The 21,859-nt window shown below is 46.0% G+C and overlaps 1 protein-coding gene across 5 annotated transcripts in view; it reads right to left on the bottom strand.

Annotated features, from left to right (window-relative positions):
• The window catches only part of IGF2BP2 (insulin like growth factor 2 mRNA binding protein 2), a 194,811-nt gene that overhangs the window by 10,867 nt on the left and 162,085 nt on the right, over positions 1-21,859 (bottom strand). For all 5 annotated transcript variants that reach the window (XM_030931009.1, XM_030931012.1, XM_030931003.1 and 2 more), the window contains 4 exons: positions 10,281-10,349; positions 9,212-9,328; positions 3,963-4,037; positions 1,270-1,401 (listed from right to left, as the gene is read on the bottom strand). In XM_030931009.1, the coding sequence (XP_030786869.1) occupies positions 1,270-1,401; positions 3,963-4,037; positions 9,212-9,328; positions 10,281-10,349 (393 nt within the window). The remainder of the gene's footprint in view (positions 1-1,269; positions 1,402-3,962; positions 4,038-9,211; positions 9,329-10,280; positions 10,350-21,859) is intronic.

Genomic DNA, 21,859 nt, shown 5'->3' with positions numbered 1-21,859 from the left:
TCCACACCGCTTCATTCTTTCGTATAAAGCTGACTCGTTATATCTAGAACTTGGTTTTGAATTCCTTTTAAGAGTTTCTATGTAAAGAGCTTTACAGCTGGGTGCAGTGGCCCATGCCTGTAATCCCAGCACTTTGGGAGGCTGAGGTGGGGGGATCACCTGAGGTCAGGAGTTTAAGACCAACCTGACCTGACCAAAATGGTGAAACCCCGTCTATACCAGAAATATAAAAAATTAGCTGGGCGTGGTGGCGAGTGCCTGCAGTCCCAGCTACTCGGGAGGCCGAGGCAGGAGAATCACTTGAACCAGGGAAGTGGAGGTTGCAGTGAGCAGAGATGGCGCCACTGCACTCCAGCCTGGGTGACGAGAGCGAAACTCTGTCTCAAAAAAAAAAAAAAAAAGCTTTACAAAAACAGCAAATAACACACATACACATGTATATATGTACATACTCAGGACTCAAGAGACCCCTGCAAGTTCCTGCCACCCAACACTGCTACTTTGCCAGGCAGCCTGCACTAGGTTCTACTGGAACTTCCCAGTGTTCATCTCCCCACCCAGGTAAGTCACACTCCAGAACATACCTGGGTCTACAGACCACCTGCTCATTCCCACAAGCTTCAGAGTTAATGCTCTGGCACTTTTCAAACTACACTGCGTTTGTTACTGCCACCTTCTGGTAGAAAATGTAGATGATCTTTTAAAAAACGATTTCCTCCTTGCCCACCATCCCTACTGCTAAACTAGCTCCCCTACAGCCATGTTTGGGAAACAGCCAGAAGCTGGAGCCTGTGGAGGGAGAGTTAGGGACTGGAGGCATCTGTCAGGAGGGCTGAGAGTCAGAAGAGAGAGCAGGGCACAGGCCTGAGTGAAATCCAGGGAAGGTGGTGGTCTGCCAAGCTATTTAATGGCTGCTACGTGTGAGTATAAAGAAGGGGACAGAAGACAGCCTTTCTGTTTTCGGGGAGTGGAGACCTTCATTTACCCTGGAGCCAAGATGGGTATTACTGGGCACAGGAACGTGGTGTTTTTGATGCTGGGCTTATAGCACCATGGACTGGGGGCTCTAAGTTGTGGAGTGAAGCTGATGAATTTTTGTCCTTGGGATCCTCCTGCCTCAAAGGGCTCAGATGCCAGGAGAGCCTGAGTTTGTCTGCCAAAGACCCTGACTGTACACTGGGAAAGAAGGCGCCAAATGGGAGACTGAGGGAACTCGGGCAAGGCCAGAGCGGGGAATCCGGCCCAGGTGATGAAGCAGAGCACACTTACGGTCTTGCCACCTTTGCCAATCACCCGGCCAGCTGTGGAAGAGGGCACTCTGATATGGGCTTCCAGCTTCACTTCTTCTTTGGGGTTAAAGAAGTTTTCCTCTTTCAGTTTCCCAAAGATTCGTCCCTGGGCCTGAGAGAGCAAGACATGACTAATGACTCTCAGTCAGCCAGCAGCAGGCCACTTCCTCAGTGCTGCCAAGGGCACTGGAGCGTCCAGACAACGGGTCAGTCCCATTCCCACACTCCCTGGGACACAGAGGAAGCCGTATGCCCCAGTCTCCGCTCTCTCACAGACCCGGGGGGCGCTGCTCCCGCCACATCTGATGGCTGCACTTTGAAAAATGTGCATGAGCATTCATGTTTTGGTGGTCTGCAGAAGACTGCCTCCTCTAGGAAGCTTTCTGTGTGTCAGGGCTAAGGCGATGGGTGAGGGGATGGAACTCTGTCTTATTTCCATATTATCACCTATAAATGTTTGCTTGATTGACTGAATTTGTTCAGGGGATTCTTAACTCCCATCACCACAGGGTCATAGCCCTGGTTAGTAAAGGATGGAGGTGATGGTGATGGTAATGGGATTTGAGGAGCCTGATGTTGCTTTTTTTAATTAAAAAAATGTTTGATGGAGAACAGGGTCTTGCTCTGTGCCCAGGCTGGAGTACAGTGGCATGACCACAGTTTATGTTTTTCATTTTCTTTTAGAGATGAGGTCTCACTATGTTGCCCAGGTTGGTCTTGAACTCATGGCCTCAAGTGATCCTCCCACTTTGGCCTCCCAAAATGCTGGGATTACAGGTGTGAGTCACTACATTCAACATGACCTTTCTTTTTGATGTCTAACTCCAAAGGTAGAGGAGCCAAGAACCTGTTTTCTTTTTTTTTTTTTTTAATGAAAAAGAACCACAGCTTACAATGTTCTTTTTTTTTTTCTCTTTACCTAAAATACTGAGATATAACTTACATGAAAGTCACCATTTTAAAGTATACACTTCAGTCCAGGCATGGTGGGTCACACCTCTAATCCCAGCACTTTGGGAGGCCGAGGTGGGCAGACTGCTTGAGGCCAGGAGTTCAAGACTAGCCTGGTCATCATGGTGAAAACCCATCTCTACTAAAAATACAAAAATTAACCAGGTGTGTGGGCATGTGCTTGTAATTCCAGCTACTTGGGAGGCTGAGGCACAATAATCACTTGAACCCAAGAGATGGAGGTTGCAGTGAGTCGAGATGCCACCACTGCACTCCAACCTGGGTGACAGAGGGAGACTCTGTCTCAAAAAATAAAAACTAAAAAAAAAATAAAGTATCCATTTCAGTGGTATGTTGTACAATTACTACCATTATCTACTCAGAACATTTCCATACCATTCCCCCAGATAAAAACCTCATACCTATTAGCAGTTAGTTCCAACTCCTCCTATTCTCTGGCAACTGCCAATCTACTTTCTGTCTCTATGGACTGGCCTATTCTGGACATTTCATATAAATGAAATCATTTCATACATGGCCTTTATTTATTTTGAGACAGTCTTGCTCTGTCACCCAGGCTGGAGTGCAATGGCATGATCACAGCTCACTGCAGCCTTGACCTTCTGAGTTCAAGTGATCCTCCTGCCTCAGCCTCCCAAGTAGGCTGGGACTACAGGTATATGCTACCACACCCAGCTACTTAAAATTTTTTTTTGTAGAGATGGGGGTCTCACTGTGTTGCCCAGGCTGGCCTCAAACTCCTGGGCTCAAGCAATCCTCCTGCCTTGGCCTCCTGAAGTGTTGGGATTACAGGAATGAGCCTCCACACCTGGCCTATATCGGGGGGGTTTTGCTGTCTGATTTCTTTTACTTTGTGTGATGGTCACCCATGTTGCACCATGCATCAGTACTTCATTCCTTTCTATGGCTGAGTAATATTCTGTTAAATGGATATTCCACATGTTGTCCAATATTGAGTTGAAACGTTACTGTTTTTTTATCTTCTTCTTTTCATTAGAGATGAGGTCTTGCTATATTGCCCAGGCTGTTCTCAAACTCCTGGGCTCAAGGGATCCTCCTGCCTCTGCCTCCCGAGTAGCTGGAACTACAGGAGGGTGCCACCACCTGCTGCCCCTGGCAGAGGCTATTGCTTTTGAGCAGTTCCACATGTGTGAATTTCCTCTGCTCAGCTAAAGTTTAAATATTTTTAATGATAAGGATTGTACTTTTATAAATACGTGTTTTTCACTTTTAGAAAGCTCAAGTTATAATTTTCCTAGGGAAGAAAAAAAGGCAAAAACAAAACAAAGTAAAACACACCTCACCAAAGAACTTCCAACAAACCATGCTATTTCCCCTTACACCTGTGTTAGTCCTCTGTGGCTTGAAGGGTAGAAATGACTAAATGAGCCGGAGACATCCATCCTCAGAACCAGGGCTAAGAGATGAGAGGTGCCAGAGGAGGTACCACTCGAACTGGGCACTGACAGATGATCGACTTTTCCATAGGAGGGAAGGGGAAGAGGGCTTCCCAGCAGAGGGCAAACATGCGGAAGGAACAGCCAGGATGGAGGTGGGGACGACAGGGTGAGCCTGACCCCGGTGGGCAGTAGCAGGGAGGGAAATGGAGGCTGGGCCTCCAAAGAAGAGCCTTGAATATGCCTTTGAGGTGGCTGCTCTGTCCCCAGAGCCTGCAGGGCTGAGGTGGCCCTTGGCACTAACCTTGAACTGGGCTTCTGGCGGCCCGGTGATGATGACCATCCTTTCGCTGACGTCTGGGCCTTCTGCAGGGGCGATCTGTGGTTCACAGGAGAGGAAAACGCTGATGCTCGGCTGCATTCCCTAGCCCCTCTTTCAAGTCTAAGTGGACGGGAAGCACACCGACAGGAGAAATTGGGTCTTGCTTCTGCCGTTACCCCTGGCTCTGTCTGATGTCATGCTGCCTCCACCCTGGTCTTAGGAAGTCATGACTGTAATGCCCAGTATCAAATTTGGGTTTTTGGCCACCCAGGGAGAGTCAGACACAGGCCAGTAGTTACTGCCTGTCCCTGCCCCGAGCACCAACTGTGATGGGCCTCCTCTCACAGAGTCAAGTTTTAGGAAATAACCAGGGAGTCAAAAGCTCTAGGAAGAGGGGTGTATAGGCTCTGCCAACCCACCTAGGGCCCAAAGGGAAGGAAGGGCAGGTCCACCAAGGTGTTACATTGGAGTCGAGCTTGCAGCAAAGGTATCTCTGGTTCTAATTCTCAGCTCGCAGGGGTAGTCAGCTGCAAGTGACAATTGAGTTAGAGTATGTGTGGTCAGGACTGCTTCCTCCACGGCAAATGGGTCATAAGTAAAACAGCAGCAGAGCAGAAATGGGGGCACGTTGGTTCCAGTCTTGGTTCTGCAAATCCCTCCCCTCGCTGTGCCTCCATTCCCCCATCTGTGAAACATGGGGGCCGGGCCCGGCAAGCTCCAAATCTCCTCCCTCTCTTTTTTTTTTTTTATTTTTTGAAACTGAGTCTCACTCTACCGCCCAGGCTGGAGTGCAGTGGCATGATCTCAGCTCACTACAACCTCCACCTCCCAGGTTCAAGCGAGTCTCCTGCCTCAGTCTCCCAAGTAGCTGGGACTACAGGTATCCGCCACCACACCCAGCTAATTTTTGTATTTTTAGTAGAGATGGGGTTTCACCATGTTGGCCAGGCTGGTCTCAAAGTCCTCCAAAGAAGAGCTCAAGTGACCTCAAGTGATCCGCCCACCTTGGCCTTCCAAAGCGCTGGGATTACAGGTGTGAGCCACTGCGCCCAGCCTCCTTCTCTTAGTTTCTGTGAGTTCAGGTTCTCTTGCAACACTACTCAAACCCTGGGCTGAACAGCCATTTTTGTTAGAGAGATCCTTGTTACATATTTGTTTCTGCATACCTTGTTTTATTCAAAAAAACTTTAGCTAAAAATAAATACAAAATTAAAACTTATTAACACATTGTAGCAAAAGCCTCACATTTTGTCATTAAAAGTAAAATGAGGCCAGGTGTACAGTTGCTCACACCTGTAATCCCAGCACTTTGGGAGGCCGAGACGGACAGATCACCTGGGGTCAGGAGTTCAAGACCAGCCTGGCCAACATGGTGAAACCCCGTCTCTACTAAAAATACAAAAATTAGCCAGGTGTGGTGGCACACACCTGTATTCCCAGCTACTTGGGAGGCTGAGGCAGGAGAATCACTTGAACCCAGGAGGTGGAGGTTGCAATGAGCCGAGATCAAACCACTGCACTCCAGCCTGGGTGACAGAGAGACACTCCGTCTTAAAAAAAAAAAAAAAAAAAAAAAAAAAAAAAGGAAAATGAGTGCACACCAGGCATTTAGGAACGTGAGGATGAGCCAAGACTGAGGTCAGAACACACATCTCCTAAGGTCCTCCACACCTGCCCCAGGTTGGCCGCAGATGCAGTTCTAAGCTAAGATCAAATACGAAACAAGAAACATGGTCAATGACAGGGTCATCATGTTCTAAGGCAAAACCCAAGTAGCGGTTCAAGGGAGGCGCCATTCCTGAGACTAGGTCTCGAGAAAGATCTGTTGAGTGAAATGGGATTCACTCTCGGTGTTGCATTTGTGCGTGGATCACCTCTGGACCACTGTGTCACTTGGGCTCCTCCAGGAAGACCTCCACCGCCAGAGAGTTCAATTTTGTTTCCTCTCAGTGTGTCCTATAAGCCAGATTCGTCCATGGGCCTCAGGGTCCAGGGTGGCTGCTCCAGCTTTATTGTGAGTACATACCCAAGACATGCTCAGACCCGTCCCACTCTGGAAGGAGGGACCCCTTCATGGGATCTGCAAAGAGTTCTCTGGCCTTGACTCCTTGGTGACATGAAGATGAACGTGAGACTCAGGTGAGTCTCTGAGCTTCTTGGGGGACTTCCTTTGCTGTGGGCAGCCATTTCTTGGCAGGGCCTCGGCCAAAAAATACAGATCTGAGTGTGTTGAGGGGTCTGACACCCTCTGGTAGATCACACAGAGCCTGGCCATTGAGACTTCTGGCAGGATCCCTTGACTCTACTTTGAGATCCATATCTGGCATTAAACCTGGTCCTTATCTCAGAGTAAGTAAGAGAGAGTGGATCATGGCTGTGTGGTTCCCAGCTCCTACCACCACCCAAACCAAGAAGGGTGAATGGCTGATTCATGATTCACACTGACCAAATCAGTTCTGTCATCACCATCCACTTCCTAGTGGCTTGTGGCTGCTTTGCTCAGATTCTCCAGCCTAGACCAGAAGTTGGAGGGCTACTTATGCACTTCTGCTTGTGCTACTTGTGCACTTGTGCACTTCTGCAGTTTTGGAATGTCAGTCTATGGGCACACTCCCTCTGAAGGGGCAGGAATGAGGACCCCATCTTATGACTGAAGCAAATGGGGCGCAGAGATAACTGCCAAGATCACAGGGTAAGCAGGGCTGGAGCAAGGATCTGGAATTAGGTGTCACTGGCTGAATTAATTTTGTGCAGCATTTGGAAGCCTGGCCATTTCCTACAGGAAAAGCAGGTGATGTGAGCTCAGCTCTCACCTGCAACCAAAGCATCTCTTGGAGTGCATCAGCCAGATCTTAGCTCAGTCCACCTCCTCTGGGCACTCTGCTCCCATGGATGAGTGTAAGGCTCTCTCCCCGCCCAGAGGCATCAAATGTGCCCCTCACTGTGGCCCCCAAAGACTGGCAAAGTAGAAACTAGGGGTGGGAGAATCTCTGGAGTTAGTGAGATCATCCATCTTGCTTTAGAGACAGATGTTTTCAGGGACCTGTTGAGACAAAGGGAATCTAGCGAAAAACACATTTATTTTATTTTTATTTTCATGAGACAGAGTCTTGCTCTGTCACCAAGGCTGGACTGCAATGGCATGATCTCAGCTCACTGCAACCTCTACCTCCCAGGTTCAAGTGATTCTCCTGCCTCAGTCTCCCGAGTAGCTGGGATTACAGGCACCCGCTATCATGCATGGCTAATTTTTGTATTTTTGTAGAGATGGGGTTTCACTATATTGCCCAGGTGGTCTCCAACTCCTGACCTCAGGTGATCCACCCGCCTCAGCCTCCCAAAGTGCTGGGATTACAGGCATAAGTCACCACGCCCGGCCGATTGATTTTAAAAATTTGGAAATTTCCTTCACAAATACTTGGCCTCCCTCGTTTATGCTATGGAGAGAGGCAGGAGCTGGGGAAGTAGAAAGTTGCTGGAGAAGACTGTTAGCCCAGCATAAAAAACACTATCTGGACCTTCCTAAGCTGTAGAGCCCATTCTGTCCTCCTGATGCAACACTGCTCTTTGCCCATCACAGACGCCAGGAGCACGGTGACACATCACCACTGGACCTTGCTGGGACCTGGGACTGTGGGATGCAGCCCATGGGACTGATCTCTCTCTTATTTTCCTAGAGGTCCTGCTGGGAATTATTCTGGCATCGCAGTTAGGTTGCTATGGTGGAAAAACACACTGGACCGGAAACAGAATAACCTGGGCAAATCTTGGCTCTCATATTCTTCAGCTTTGTGGCTTTGGACAAGTCAATGAAAACTCCCTAGGCCCCAGTTCCTCACGGGCAATAGTAAATGAAGAGGTCCTGTGGTGGTGAGCCCCAGGAGGTGCTGGATATCCCAGAAGTCAGCAGGATTTCTATCTCAGAGCCAGCCCTGCCACATGTGTGCCTTGCCCACGTCCCAGCACTCTCTGAGCCTCACTTTTCTCTGCTGAACAAGAGGGGGATTTGATGAGATGGTCCCTCAAGTCCCTTTTAGTTGAAATGGTCCTTTTTCCTGCCGGCATCTCAGATTGCAGGACTGAAAGCTGGGCAAGGCCCAAGGGCTGCAGCCAGCTGGGGGCGTTTTCCACACTTTACTCAGCCCACCCTCAGGGGTCAGGCCAGCACCTGCCTATCTGCCTAGGCCGGCGTCTCACCTGCAGCAGGCCTGCTGGGCACAAGGGCCCCCACACCTCAGGGCTCTCATCCTGTCTGTCCACTCTGCAGATGAGATAAATGAGGCCTGAGAGGGAAAATGATTCACCAAAATGAAATTCTCTGATGGTCTCAGTGCAACCCTTGTTCTGTACTACTCAGAATATTTTTTGTTTTTTCTCTAGCACACTTGCTGTGGGAGAAATTCCAGCTCTTCCTGGGGAGAAAGTGTAAGCATTCTTTCTCTCCAAGTCATGAGACTTCTCATTTGGAATTCTGGGTTGTCCCATGGTAGCAAATTATTTTGCATAACAACAAAAACTCTGTTTCCGAAAATGTTTCGTGAGGCTTGGGACGTGCTCAGCATTCTGCCCGTGAGTCAGAGCTGATAGCTGGTCTTGGAGCAGGACCAGGGGCAAATAATCCTCCCCTTTCAGTTTCTCTGATGATTCTCCACACTGTGCTCAAGGCGGCAGGATGTGGGCCTGGAGATGCAGCCACGTCTGCATTTGCAGCCTTTCCATAAGTCAAGGACCTTCCTTCCTGAGCTGCTCTGCTCAGGCTGGGCTGCTTATTCGGTTAGATCCTCAGCTTTTGTTTATGATTTTATCATTGCTTTTAAAGAGTTTTTTATTCATATTATTTTCTCATAGTTCAGGGCCTGTGAAGTGGAGACTCATTAAAGCACCGTACACTGATACCTGCTAAGTTATCACTTCACTGCAGTCCCTTCCATTAGTTCGGGAAAATCCTCATCCTTTATCTTCTTGAGAACAACGATGATAAAACAAAAAGGACTGGATTGGGTTGTTGGCTACTAATATTTTTTTCTAATTCAGTGGTTAGTTGAAGAGTAAAGGAATAAGAAAAGGAAAGATGAGAGCGGACGGGGATAGTCCTGGGGCAAATGTTCTAGATCCCTGTGGGATTCTGTCTCTGCATGGTATGGCATTGCCTGGGACTGAGAGGGCACAAGGGACGTGGGGTGAGGGGAGGTGGTAGAAAGGGCCACAAGGGCTATCGGGAGCAGCCTCACCTTGATGGAGGCTCCGGCGAATCTCGCCAGTTGTTTGATGTGTGCCCCCTTCTTCCCGATGATGGCGCCCACAGCCTGGGTTGGGATGAAGAGATTCACAACCTCCTGCTCTGGATACTGGGAGGGCAAAAAAGACAAGACAGAAGACATCATTCCAACCGGGCTCTCTCCTCCAGGCACTCCACAGGTGCCAAGCGCCTTACCATGAACCCCATGGTGGGAAGGCCCCGCCACCCAAGGAAATGGCCAAAATGGTGCACGGGATCTTTCTGCGGCCTGCGGCTCTGTAGGTGTGAAGCCTGAGGAAGGGACCTGAGCACAGACAGCACTCGTGACAGTCAAGGGCATACTCCTCTTGGGCATCTCAATTTGTTGGATTCCAAAAGCTGTCTGTTCACAGGTTTTCTGTCTTATACAAATGTGATCTGTATCTCTCCTGTGTCTTCACCCAGGAAATGAAAACAGCTATTAAACATACCTGGCCTGCAGACAGCCCCGAGACATTCTGATGAAGGGAATGGAAAGCTGCCCAACCCATCTGGTCTCCAGAGAAGCATTTTCACAACTAAACCTGCCCTGACCTGGCTGCATGGTGACTGCCCAGGAAAATGGGGTGAACCATCCCTCCTGGGACCCTGTGACAAAAGGCAGAGGCTCTTGGGCAAGGCTGCCAGGGTTCCTTGCAAGTGGAGTCTGTGCAAATGACGTTCACCTCATTTGCTAGACTTTGTTCAAAGATCTTTGGAAACTCTGCTTTTCGGTGCCAACAGCACCTCCTCATCTGGCCTTCTGCTTGCCCATCTGCAGCAGCTCCTGCGACCTGTGAGGTGTGTGAGCATCCACAGGACTGTGCAACAGGAACGGCACAGGCCTCTGAAAAACCTCAAGGACGCTCGGGTGCTGGGGAGTTTGACGTGCTCATGCTTTGAGGTGTGTCACTCCCAGGACGACCCAGAACCACAGGAGACAGGACCCACACTGTGAACATTCACTGGTCATCAAGGGCCATGTGGGCCCAGCCCCAGGAGAAGGAAAAGTGGCAGATGCGGCTGAACTGAGGGGCACTTACAGAGTGATGATGCGGGAACGGGCCAAACTGGTGATGGGGGTACAGGCTGGAAAAGTATCCGGAGTGGGTCTGCAGCATGAGAGAAACAGTCAGTGGGCGGGTGCCCTCAAGGACCGTCAGTGTCCTCAAGGAGGTAAGATTCCCCACGTGCGACACAGGCTCTCTGTGGCATCAGCTGGCTCCACTGTTGTGTCTACACACCTGTCCCTCTGTGTCTCAGATCTCTGCTCCACCTTTCCCACTGAGACCACTGAATGCTTGGCAAGATGTCCCCTGGTTGCAGTGGCTCCTGGGCTAAATGTTCATCATTTCTAAGCTGAGTCATGTTTGAGGCTTCCTAGGAACATACCAGGGGTGTGAACGCACTCACACATACACACATACACCCACTGACACTTGCACCCACACACTCTTTGAACCTGCCCTCGGGTGGAGAGATGGGGCCAGGGCCTTCCATTTTCTGGGGAATGATGAGTCGTAGATGAAAAAGAACAGTGTGTGCTGGACAATACCCAAGAGCTATTCACAACAAGCAAATGTGTTCCTGGGGAGACAGATCAGTCAGCTCCATCAGAGAATTCTAGAAGGAATGGAAAGAATCCTGAGAAGGGAGAAATGTAAAAGGAGACTGAGCTTTGGGAATCTGAAATGGGAGGATCACTTGTGTCCAGGAATTTGAGACTAGCCTGGATAACCTAGAGAGACCCATCTCTATAAAAAATAAAAATAAAAAATTAGCTAGGTGTGGTAGGGCGCACTCTGGTACCAGCTACTCAGGATGCTGAAGTGGGAAGATCACTTGAGCCTGGGAATTTGACGCTGCAGTGAGCTATGATTGCACCATTGCACTGGTGCTGTGCCTGGGTGACAGAGCAACGCCCTGTCTCCATAAGAAAAAAGAGAGAGACTGAGAGAGGAGAGAAAGAAAATGAATGTGGAGAGAGAGGAGCAGGGAACAGAAGGACAGATATGGACAGAAAAAAGTAGAGCTATTAAGAAAACAGAAATGTATAAACTAGCTATTTTTATTTTATTTATTTTTGAGATGGCATTTCACTCTTTTGCCCAGGCTGGAGTGAAGTGGCACGATCTTGGCTCACTGCATCTTCCACCTCCCGGGTTCAAGTGATTCTCCTGCCTCAGCCTCCCGAGTAGCTGGGATTACAGGCGCCTGCCACCACACCTGGTTAATTTTTTGTATTTTTTTTTTTTTTTTTTGAGACGGAGTCTCGCTCTGTCGCCCAGGCTGGAATGCAGTGGCCAGATCTCAGCTCACTGCAAGCTCTGCCTCCCGGGTTTATGCCATTCTCCTGCCTCAGCCTCCTGAGTAGCTGGGACTACAGGTGCCCGCCACCTCGCCCGGCTAGATTTTTGTCTTTTTTTTTTTTTTTTAGTAGAGTTGGGGTTTCACCATGTTAGCCAGGATGGTCTCGATCTCCTGACCTCGTGATTCGCCCATCTGGGCCTCCCAAAGTGCTGGGATTACAGGTTTGAGCCACCGCGCCCGGCCCCAATTTTTTGTATTTTTAGTAGAGATGGGGTTTCACCATGTTGGCCAGGCTGGTCTCATACTCCTGACCTCAGGTGATCCACCCACCTCAGCCTCCCAAAATGACAGGATTATAAGTGTGAGCCACCGCGCCCCACCAAGTAGCTGCTTTTTACTGAATAGGTGCTGTGTGCTAGATACTAACATAGATATTTTGTGTCCATTCATAAACTCTTTTAATCCTCACAAGAGTCCTATGAGAGGAAACTATGTCTGATTATTTTTTTTTTTTTTTTGAGATAGCATTTCACTCTTGTAGACTAGGCTGGAGTGCAGTGGCGTGATCTCAGCTCACTGCATCCTTCACCTCCCAGGTTCAAGCGATTCTCTTGCCTCATCCTCCCAAGTAGCTGAGATTACAGGCATGTGCCACCAAGCTCAGATAATTTTGTATTTTTAGTAGAGACAGGGTTTCACCATGTTGGTCAGGCTGGTCTTCAACTCCTGACCGCAAGTGATCCACCTGCCTCGGCCTCCCAAAGTGCTGAGGTTACAGGAGTGAGCCACCGCGCCTGGTCTGATATATTCTTACAGGCAGAACGCTGACCTGAGTCAGCAGAATCGTTAGCTGCGCTTTACATAAGGCTGGGTCAACACTGACATCACTGCTCCAGGAAAGGAGGTGAACAGCTCTGGGCACCATGGAACCAATTCCCGCAGGCCCACCCTGCAAGATAGTCCCCCACGAAGACGATTCCAACCGTGGTCAGACGTGGCCAAGGCTTGGAGTCTGGTGGCCCAGCTTTCATTTGAGGATCCCTGAGCAAATCTCACAGTGACGGCCATGCCTTCCATCCCCCGAATCTCCTTAAGGTTAGAACGTTGCCTTATGACCCAACAGGGACAAAATGAAACCGTTGCCCTTTTTGAGCTTGGAGCGAGAAGGCAGAGATGTGAACAATTTGAGGAGCTGTAGGTTACCAGCCACGCAGCCGGCGATAGAGCTCTATTGAACATGGCTGTGGTGCGAGCCTTGCTTTGACTTGGAAAGGGGCTGCAGCAGTCCCTCACGCCCACAAGAGGGCGCTATGAGCTCAGCAGTCTCTTGGCAGCCTCAAGTTTTGCAGGAAGGTGGGTGAAGCAGTTTCTCTTGGCTCTGCTTCTTTCTTAAGGACCCCCTGGAAGGAATATCAGCTCCAGAGCTTTCTCTGCAGGTCCGTGTCCTGGGTCATGAAGAGTTGGGGAAGAATTCATGCAACTCCTCTCACAAAACTCTACTCTGGGAAAAGGGCACTTCAGCCCTCCTCCTGCCCGAAGAATCGTTCCTTCAGGTCTCACCGCAGAAATAATTCCTTTGAACTATGACTTACCATTTCCTTACAAAACTCATGTGAGGCCGGGAATAGACAAGCCACAGTGTAGCTCCTATTTGGGGTTCAAATACTTCTCACATAAATACTATCAAATTTAGACTTCCTAGGAACTCAGGGTAAGAAAGAGATCTTTAAAATTAGCTGTCAAAGGATAAAAAGGACAAATTCTCTTTTATTCATGAGTCACAGCTGGAAAATTGTCACAGGGAAAAAATCTTGAACTCTGCAATTAGGAGCTTGTTTGTAGCGAAGGCTCTGCCATTAGCCCCTGTGTATAGAAGTTCATTTTTGGAGTCAGAAGATCTGAGTCTCTGAATCACTACCTCTGCAAGTTGGATAAAATTATTTAACCTTTCTGAGCCTTATCCACAAACAGACTCAAATAATATCTAGTTCTTATAGTATTGTTGTGAGGGTTTGTTCATTCATTCATTCAAAAGGCATCTGAGGCCGGGCATGATAGCTCAAGCTTGTAATCCTAGCACTTCAGGAGGCTGAGGCGGGTGGATTATTGAGGTTGGCAGTTCAAGACCAGCCTGGCCAACATGGCGAAACCCCATCTCTAGTAAAAATACAAAAATTAGCCAGGCATGGTGGTGGGCACCTGTAATTCCAGCTATTCAGAAGGCTGAGGCGGGAGAATCGCTTGAACCCAGAAGACAAGAGGTTTCAGTGAGCCAAGATCATGCCACTGCACTCCAGCCTGGGTGACAGAGTGAGACTCCATCTCAAAAAAAAAAAAAAAAAAAGTCTCATCAGAGCGTACTTTCTAATGCCCATTCCCTTCCCATACTTTTTTTTTTTTTTTTTTTTAAAGACTGACTAGCTCTGTTGCTCAGGCTGGAGTGCAGTGGTATGATCTTGGCCCACTGCAAACTCTGCCTCCTGGGTTCAAGCGATTCTCCTGCCTCAGCCTCCTGAGTAGCTGGCATTACAGGTACCCACCACCACAGCCAGCTAATTTTTGTATTTTTAGTAGAGACAGGATTTCACCATGTTGGCCAGGCTGGTCTCGAACTCCTGACCTCAGGCGATCCTCCCACCACGGCCTCCCAAAGTGCTGGGATTACAGGTGTGAGCCACTGCAGCTGGCTAATTGTTTTGCATTTTTAGTAGAGATAGGGTTTCACCATGTTGGTCAGGCTGATCTTGAACTCCTGACTTCAAATGATCCATCTGCCTCAGCCTCCCAAAGTGCTGGGATTACAGGAGTGAGTCACCATATCCGGCCCCATTCCCATACTTTCTATTAGGTGATGTCTACAGCCTCAAATGGAAGGGGGCTTTCAAATCTTGCTTATTTATAATGGTCAGAAAAAGTAACTTGGCAATGACTCAAATAACCATTTTAATAGGAAAGCAGGCTGTAGTCATCTGCCATCTGGTTCAAGGCCCCGAGGGATAAGGAGGTTGGTAGGGAACCCTGACCCTGATGTGGCCGTTAGACTCACTGTCCCAGTTCAAGAGTCTCACCTATTTTATGAGGGAGGAGCTACTTTATTTTTGAGTGTTTCAAAAGCATTTTGGGGAGGGGGAAAGGAAGTGTGGTGGTGAAGGCACTCCTGCCAGGTGCGTCCTCACCCCCTCGCCCCCCACCCACTAACTGAGAGGCAGAGGGAGGTGGGTAATTATTATCCATAGGCTTGTTTCAAACTGTCAACTTCAGGAATACTAGTGTCTACCTTTTCTCTGAGTTTGACTCTTCTTGGGGGGTAGGTACAGGAGTATATATCAAACACACTTGTGAAAATTAGAAAAGGGAGTTGTAAACAGCAGAGCCTCCTTTTCCTGGGAGAACTGCAGGGTTCAAGCTGCAACGTGTGACCATCTGATACACAATTTAGGTGATATTCTGAAGCATGAAGAAATCGGGGTGGGAAGAGTGGAGGGTGGGAAAGGGGAGTGCAGAGGGCAAGGACCAGGCATAGGAATTATGTTTCATTGATCTTTTGTATTGTATTTTTCATTCCAATTTCACTTATTTCCACCCTGATCTTTATTACTTCTTTTCTTCTACTAATTTTGCTGTTGATATGATGTATTATATTGATTGATTTGTATATGTCAAACCATCCTTGCATCCCAGGGATAAATCCCACTTGGTCATGATGAATGGTCTTTCTAATGTACTGCTGAATTCAGTTTGCTAGCATTTTAAGGTATATATATGAATTATGTTCAAATATTTAAATAGTTTTAGTGTGATAACAGAGTGATACCAGACTGCAAAGCTGGCAGGTGCTCCCTCTGGGCACCAGGGACATGGGCCTTAGGAAGGGGTGACGACTTGGCCAGAGGGTTCAGTGTTGTGGACATAGCTTTCTAAGATGCAGATGGTGCACTGCTCTATGCCAGCTTGTCAAAGTGTCTCCTTACATGGAGCTACCTGTCCTGCTCTGTGTGTTCTCATGGGACAACCTTAGAAGCTGGAGGGAGCTAGGAAACGGTGAGCCAGCAAGAGGTAGAGCCAAGATGCTAACACAGATCTCTGTGTCTGCCTCTGCAACCCAAGATCTAAACCACGGCACTCACTGCTGAGCTCCCCTGGGACATTCTAACCTCACTGGTTCAGGTGGGGTCTGGGGAGCATGCTAAGAAAAAACTCCCCTTAGGATTGTAATTATGCTGTTGAGTGCATTTAAATATATAAATGGACAATTAAAATCCATTAGACATATATAAAGAATCAGCAGCATGAAGGAGAGGGGCCCAGCTGCACAAGACAAGCGAATGACCCCAGTGAGTCAACGGAGGGAGAAGGGAGAGCTTTTTACAAAATTGTGATTTGATCTCCTAGTGAGAGTCAAGAGGACAGTGCTTCAATAATTTGTATATAGACTGCTATGAGAAATGAACAGCGAACCAGAGTGACCCTGGATATGAAAAACATGGTTAAGTAAAAACTCAGTAGAGGGCATGTAAATAGTAGGGAAGACACTGCGGAAAAGCCCATCAATGCACGGGGCTGTTAAACCACACAAAACCAAGACGAAGAGTGGGAAGTGGACAGACACAAAGAGTAGAGTGAGGTTTGCTCTAACTCTCCTCTTCTGGGAGAACTCCAGAAGGAGAAAATAAAGTGGATGGCAGAGAAGCAACACTAAAATTAATTATGAAAGGAAAACATTCTCCTGAGCCAAAGAAAAACACAGATCTTTAGATCAAAGCATTCAGATTCAGATTCCTGAATTCCAAGGGTAAAGGCAAATTATTACAAAAGGCAAAAAAACTTATAGACACCAGGGGGAAAAAAAAGGACAGGCGTGGTGTTGTGCACCTGTAGTCCCAGCTACTCAAGAAGCTGACGCAGGAGCATCGCTTGAGCCCAGAAGTTCGAGACTGCAGTGAGCTGGGATCACACCACTGCATTCCAACCTACTAGATGACAGACAGAGCAGGACCCTGTTTCTTTAAAAAAAAAAAAGAAGAAGGAAGAAGAAGAAGAAAAGAAGGAGGAGGAAGGAAGGAAGGAAGGAAGGAAGGAAGGAAGGAAGGAAGGAAGGAAGGAAGGAAGGAAGGAAGGAAGGAAGGAAGGAGGGAAGGAAAGGAGGAGGAGGAGGAGGAGGAGGAGATCTACAAAAGAAATAGTGCTAGAAGTAACATTTTTAGAGTTCTAAAGGAACTATGGGCTGGGCATGGTGGCTCACGCCTGTAATCCCTGCACTTTGGGAGGCCAAGGCAGGCAGATCACTTGAGGTCAGGAATTCAAGATCAGCCTGGCTAAAATGGCAAAATCCCATCTCTGCCAAAAATAGAAGAATTAGCCAGGTGTGGGGGCACATGCCTGTAGTCCCAGCTACTTGGAAGGCTGAGGCATGAGAATCACTTGAACCTGGGAGGTGGAGGTTGCAGTGAGCCAAGATTGCACCACCATACTTTAGCCTGGGTGACAGAGAGAGACTCCGTCTCTAGACAGATGATAGATACAGATTAGATAGATAGATAGATAGATAGATAGATAGATAGATAGATAGATAGATACACACATACGTACATACATACATAGACAGACAGATAGAGGAACTACAACCCAAGAATTTCTACCCAGAATTCATTCACATGTGAAGGAAAAAGAAGGGCATTTTCAGATACAGAAAAGGTTTAGGAATTATACTCGTGCTATTTCTGTTAAAACTTGTTTGAGAAAATACTCCAGACATTTAACAACAAAAAATTCAAATAAATAACTCAAAAAATTGATAGGGTGTGGAACACAAGAAGCTGTCTGCAGTGAGCAATGAAACCAGTAAAAGTTTAGTTAATTCTAAATAACTGGACTATATGGTTGTGTATTTATTAAGAAAGCAAGCTTAGGCCGGGCGTGGTGGCTCATGCCTGTAATCCCAGTATTTTGGGAGGCCGAGGCAGGTGGATCACCTGAGGTCAGGAGTTCGAGGCCAGCCTGGGCAACATGGTGAAACTCCACCTCTACTAAAAATACAAAAATGAGCCTAGCATGGTGGTGGGTGCCTGTAATCCCAGCTGGGAGGCTGAGGCAGGAGAATTGCTTAAACTCGGAGGCAGAGGTTACAGTGAGCCGAGATTGTGCCACTGCACTCTCGGCTGGGTGACACAGCAAGACTCCATCTCAATAACTAACTAACTAAATATATATATAGTTATATATATATAACCAAAAGTTTGGATATTTAAAAGACAACAGTCTGTTTTGTATCACTTTACATCAATACACATAAAAAGAAAAATTAAGTGGAAAAAATTTATATTTTCATAGGAAAATATAAATGTACAAAATCAAGTTAAAAACTTAAAAAATAAGTCAGATCTGTATCTCAGTATAAGTCAAGATAAATTCCCTATGAATTGCAGACATACACAATCCTCCAAAGCCAACAACTAAAAACTAGTGTAAGAAAACATGGGCCAGGTGTGGTGGCAAGTGCTTGTAGTCCCAGCTATTGAGGAGGCTAAGGCGGGAGGATTGTTTGAGCCCAGGAATTCGAGGCTGTAGGGTGCTATAATTGTGCATGTGAACAGTTACAGCACTCCAGCCTGGGCAACATAGCACAGTCTCTTACACAACGAAAAAGAAAATACGGGAGAATATTTTATTTTTGCAGCTTGGATGGGAGAAGGCTGTTTTCCTTAGCATGACGTCAAAGGTCAGAAACTCAAAAGAAAAATATCAATTATTTAACTACCTTAATTTTTAGGTTTTCTGCATGAATTCTGGTGGAGAGAAATCTGTGAATATTTAAAATACATATGCGCTTTGAAATAATAATTCCAGTCTTAGAGAATTTACTTTCAGATATACTCACACACTTGTGCAAAGATTTATGTAGAGGCACACCTCATTGTATTGTGTTTGGCTTTACTGCACCTTGCAGATAACTGTGTTTTCTACAAACTGGAAGGCTAGTGGCAACCCTATGTCACACAAGTCTATTGGTATCATTTCTCCAATGGTACATGCTCACTTTGTGTTTCTGTGTCTGCATTTTTAAGCAATACTTTTAAATTAAGGCATGGATATTGTCTTCTCAGATATAATGCTATTACACACTTAACAGACTACAGTATAATGTAAACACAACTTTTATATGCACTGGGAAACAAACAAACAAAAAAAAGTGTAACTTGTTTTATCATGTTATTCACTTTACTATGGAGGCCTGGAAATGAATCCACAGTATCTTCAAGATATGCCTGTAAAGATATTCATTTTGACATTATCTGTAATCCGAATAACTTGGAATCAACCCAAATGTGTAAAACTAGTGTGCTGGTTACAAAAATGATGATAAACTCATTTAATGGAATATTATGCAGCCATTAAATAAAACTAGGTCTAGCTATGGAAAGATGCCCATAATATGTAAAAACAAAAGTTGTAATTCCCTGTGTACAGCATAATTTCATTTGTATTTTTTATAATATGTTTGTATATATGCCGAGAAAACTTTTTTTAATGTGTAAACACAACTATTACACTTCTAGGGAAGGGGTATTGGGTGAAATTTGGATGAAAGAAGAAAGGCTAAAGGGAAATGTTTACATTTAACGTCAAACAAAAGTTCACTCATTTGAGAGATATATATATATAGTGAACTACATATATAGTTAAGTGGGAATTCTGTGTATGACAAAGTTGGCATTTTAAGTTGAACTATGAACTACTGTTCACTATAAATGAACATATATATAATATATACATATAATTATTTATGACATAAGACATCACAAATAAAGCAAAGAGAATATTTGTTGAAAATATTGGCCGGGCGCGGTGGCTCAAGCCTGTAATCCCAGCACTTTGGGAGGCAGAGACGGGCAGATCACGAGGTCAGGAGATCGAGACCATCCTGGCTAACACGGTGAAACCCCGTCTCTACTAAAAAAAATACAAAAAGCTAGCCGGGCGAGGTGGCGGGCGTCTGTACTCCCAGCTACTTGGGAGGCTGAGGCAGGAGAATGGCGTAAACCCGGGAGGTGGAGCGTGCAGTGAGCTGAGATCCGGCCACTGCACTCCAGCCCGGGCGACAGAGCGAGACTCCGTCTCAAAAAAAAAAAAAAAAAAAAGAAAATATTTACAACATGACAAGTGGTTAGCAGCCTTAATATGTAATTAGCTATGACAAATCATTAAGAAAAAGATGAAATAAAAAGATGATAATAGCAGCTATGATTTACATAGCAGTTACTGTACATAGGTTTTAACTTACTTAATTACCCTCATAACCATCCCCTAATGTAGGTACTATTATTTCTCCCAGATCTGAAGAGCTTAAGTCACTTGCTCAAAGTTAAAAACAGCAAGTGACAGCGTAGAAATTCAAATGCACACAGTCTGCTCTAGAACCTAAGTTATATTACTTCTCAATAGACTGAGGGGCCAAAAACACAGAAAGCAACTTATCAGAGAGAAAGAAAATGGCCAATACAAAATTTTTCAGTCATATAATAAAAATTTTAAAAACCGCATATTTTAAAATATCAGACTGTGAGGAATAATTGGGAGTGCTGGTATGGAAGAAAAAGTCCTGCTCTGTTACACACACTCCTGATGGGAATGAAAAGTAATATACCTTTTTTGTATCAAAATTATACACTATGTATCAGCATAGAAAATGTACACATTCTTTGATTCTATTTCCAGGAAATTATTCTGAGGAAATAATTGGATAAATGAATCAAGATGTATACACACAAGGATTTCTATTCCAGAGTGAAAATTTGGGGGAAAAACTATAAATCATGTAATAAATACACACACACACACACACACACACACACACACACACATGCACATACCTACACAGAAACACTACTTATATCTAGGTTAAGAAAAACTTGCACTTTCTGCATTTCTGTATTATTTGCTGCTTTATTTTTTTTTTTAGGATCAGAGAAATGTGTTTTTTTTGGGGGGGAAATTCAAAAGTACATACTCCCTGCTTCTTAAATACTATCCACATATTACTTTTATAACCAGAAAAACAGTAAAAAAAAAAAAAAAAAAAAAAAAAAAAGTGGTAAAGTTTCATATACACACATACGTATTAAAAATTCCAGAGTTCGGAGACCAACCTAGGTGTGGATGAGCCAGTTATAAGGAGGGACACAGACTCCCTGCCCTTTGAATGCTAAAAGCAAAAGTATTAGAGCTTTGTGATATATAAAAGCAACCAAGAAATATCTTGGTTCCTTGAAATCTGAATGCCTATGTGACAGGAAAACAATACTGTCGGTATTTAAAGTGTCTATGCTGCTGTTCTCAGGAGTCCTGGGCCCACCAGGGAAGCCTACAAGCCTGCAGTGTGGACTTCCCAGGTATTGCTCCAGGAATAGCCTAGGTCCTGCACAGGTGGGCAGTGAGGGCCGTCTCTCACTGTTGACATGGACCTGCACTTCTGCAGCTGCATGAAGGAGTTGTCTGCAGAAGCCATCATGTCTCAGACAGTCAGGGCAACTGGATTAGAATCTACTCTAATACTGACCCATGGGATCAAGATCCGAATTACCTGGTTGTTTTTGTTTTGTTTTGTTTTTAGTTTAACAATTTTTAATTTAAAACCTATTTTATAAATAACAGGAACCACATATTTTAGCAAAATGGTTATTCTACTATTTTAGTAAAAATCTGAGATGCAAAGGAAGCTTTCCAACTGGCAAAACCTATTTTCAAGTTTAGAAAATATTCTGCTATCAAAAGAAAAATTATCTCCTTGTTAAATTTAGTTCAGGGGTCAGCAAACTTTTTCTGTAAAGAAGCAAATCATAAATACTTTAGGCTTTGTGGCTCATGTGATCTATATGCATCTACTCAGCTCTGCCACTACAGGGGGAAAGCAGGAATAGATAATATGTATATAAACGACCGTGGGCCGGGCGCGGTGGCTCAAGCCTGTAATCCCAGCACTTTGGGAGGCCGAGACGGGTGGATCGCGAGGTCAGGAGATCGAGACCATCCTGGCTAACACGGCGAAACCCTGTCTCTACTAAAAAATACAAAAAAACTAGCCGGGCGAGTTGGCGGGTGCCTGTAGTCCCAGCTACTTGGGAGGCTGAGGCAGGAGAATGGCGTAAACCCGGGAGGCGGAGCTTGCAGTGAGCTGAGATCCGGCCACTGCACTCCAGCCTGGGCGACAGAGCGAGACTCCGTCTCAAAAAAAAAAAAAAAAAAAAAAAAAAAAAAACAAAAAAACAAAAACAAAAAAAAAAAAAACGACCGTGGCTGTGTCCCCTAAAAACCT

This window comes from Rhinopithecus roxellana, chromosome 1 (assembly GCF_007565055.1).
Source record: "Rhinopithecus roxellana isolate Shanxi Qingling chromosome 1, ASM756505v1, whole genome shotgun sequence".
In the NCBI taxonomy this organism is placed as follows: Eukaryota; Metazoa; Chordata; class Mammalia; order Primates; family Cercopithecidae; genus Rhinopithecus; species Rhinopithecus roxellana.
The sequence above is the reverse complement of the archived record's forward strand: the minus strand, read 5'-3'. Positions and strand labels throughout refer to the sequence as shown.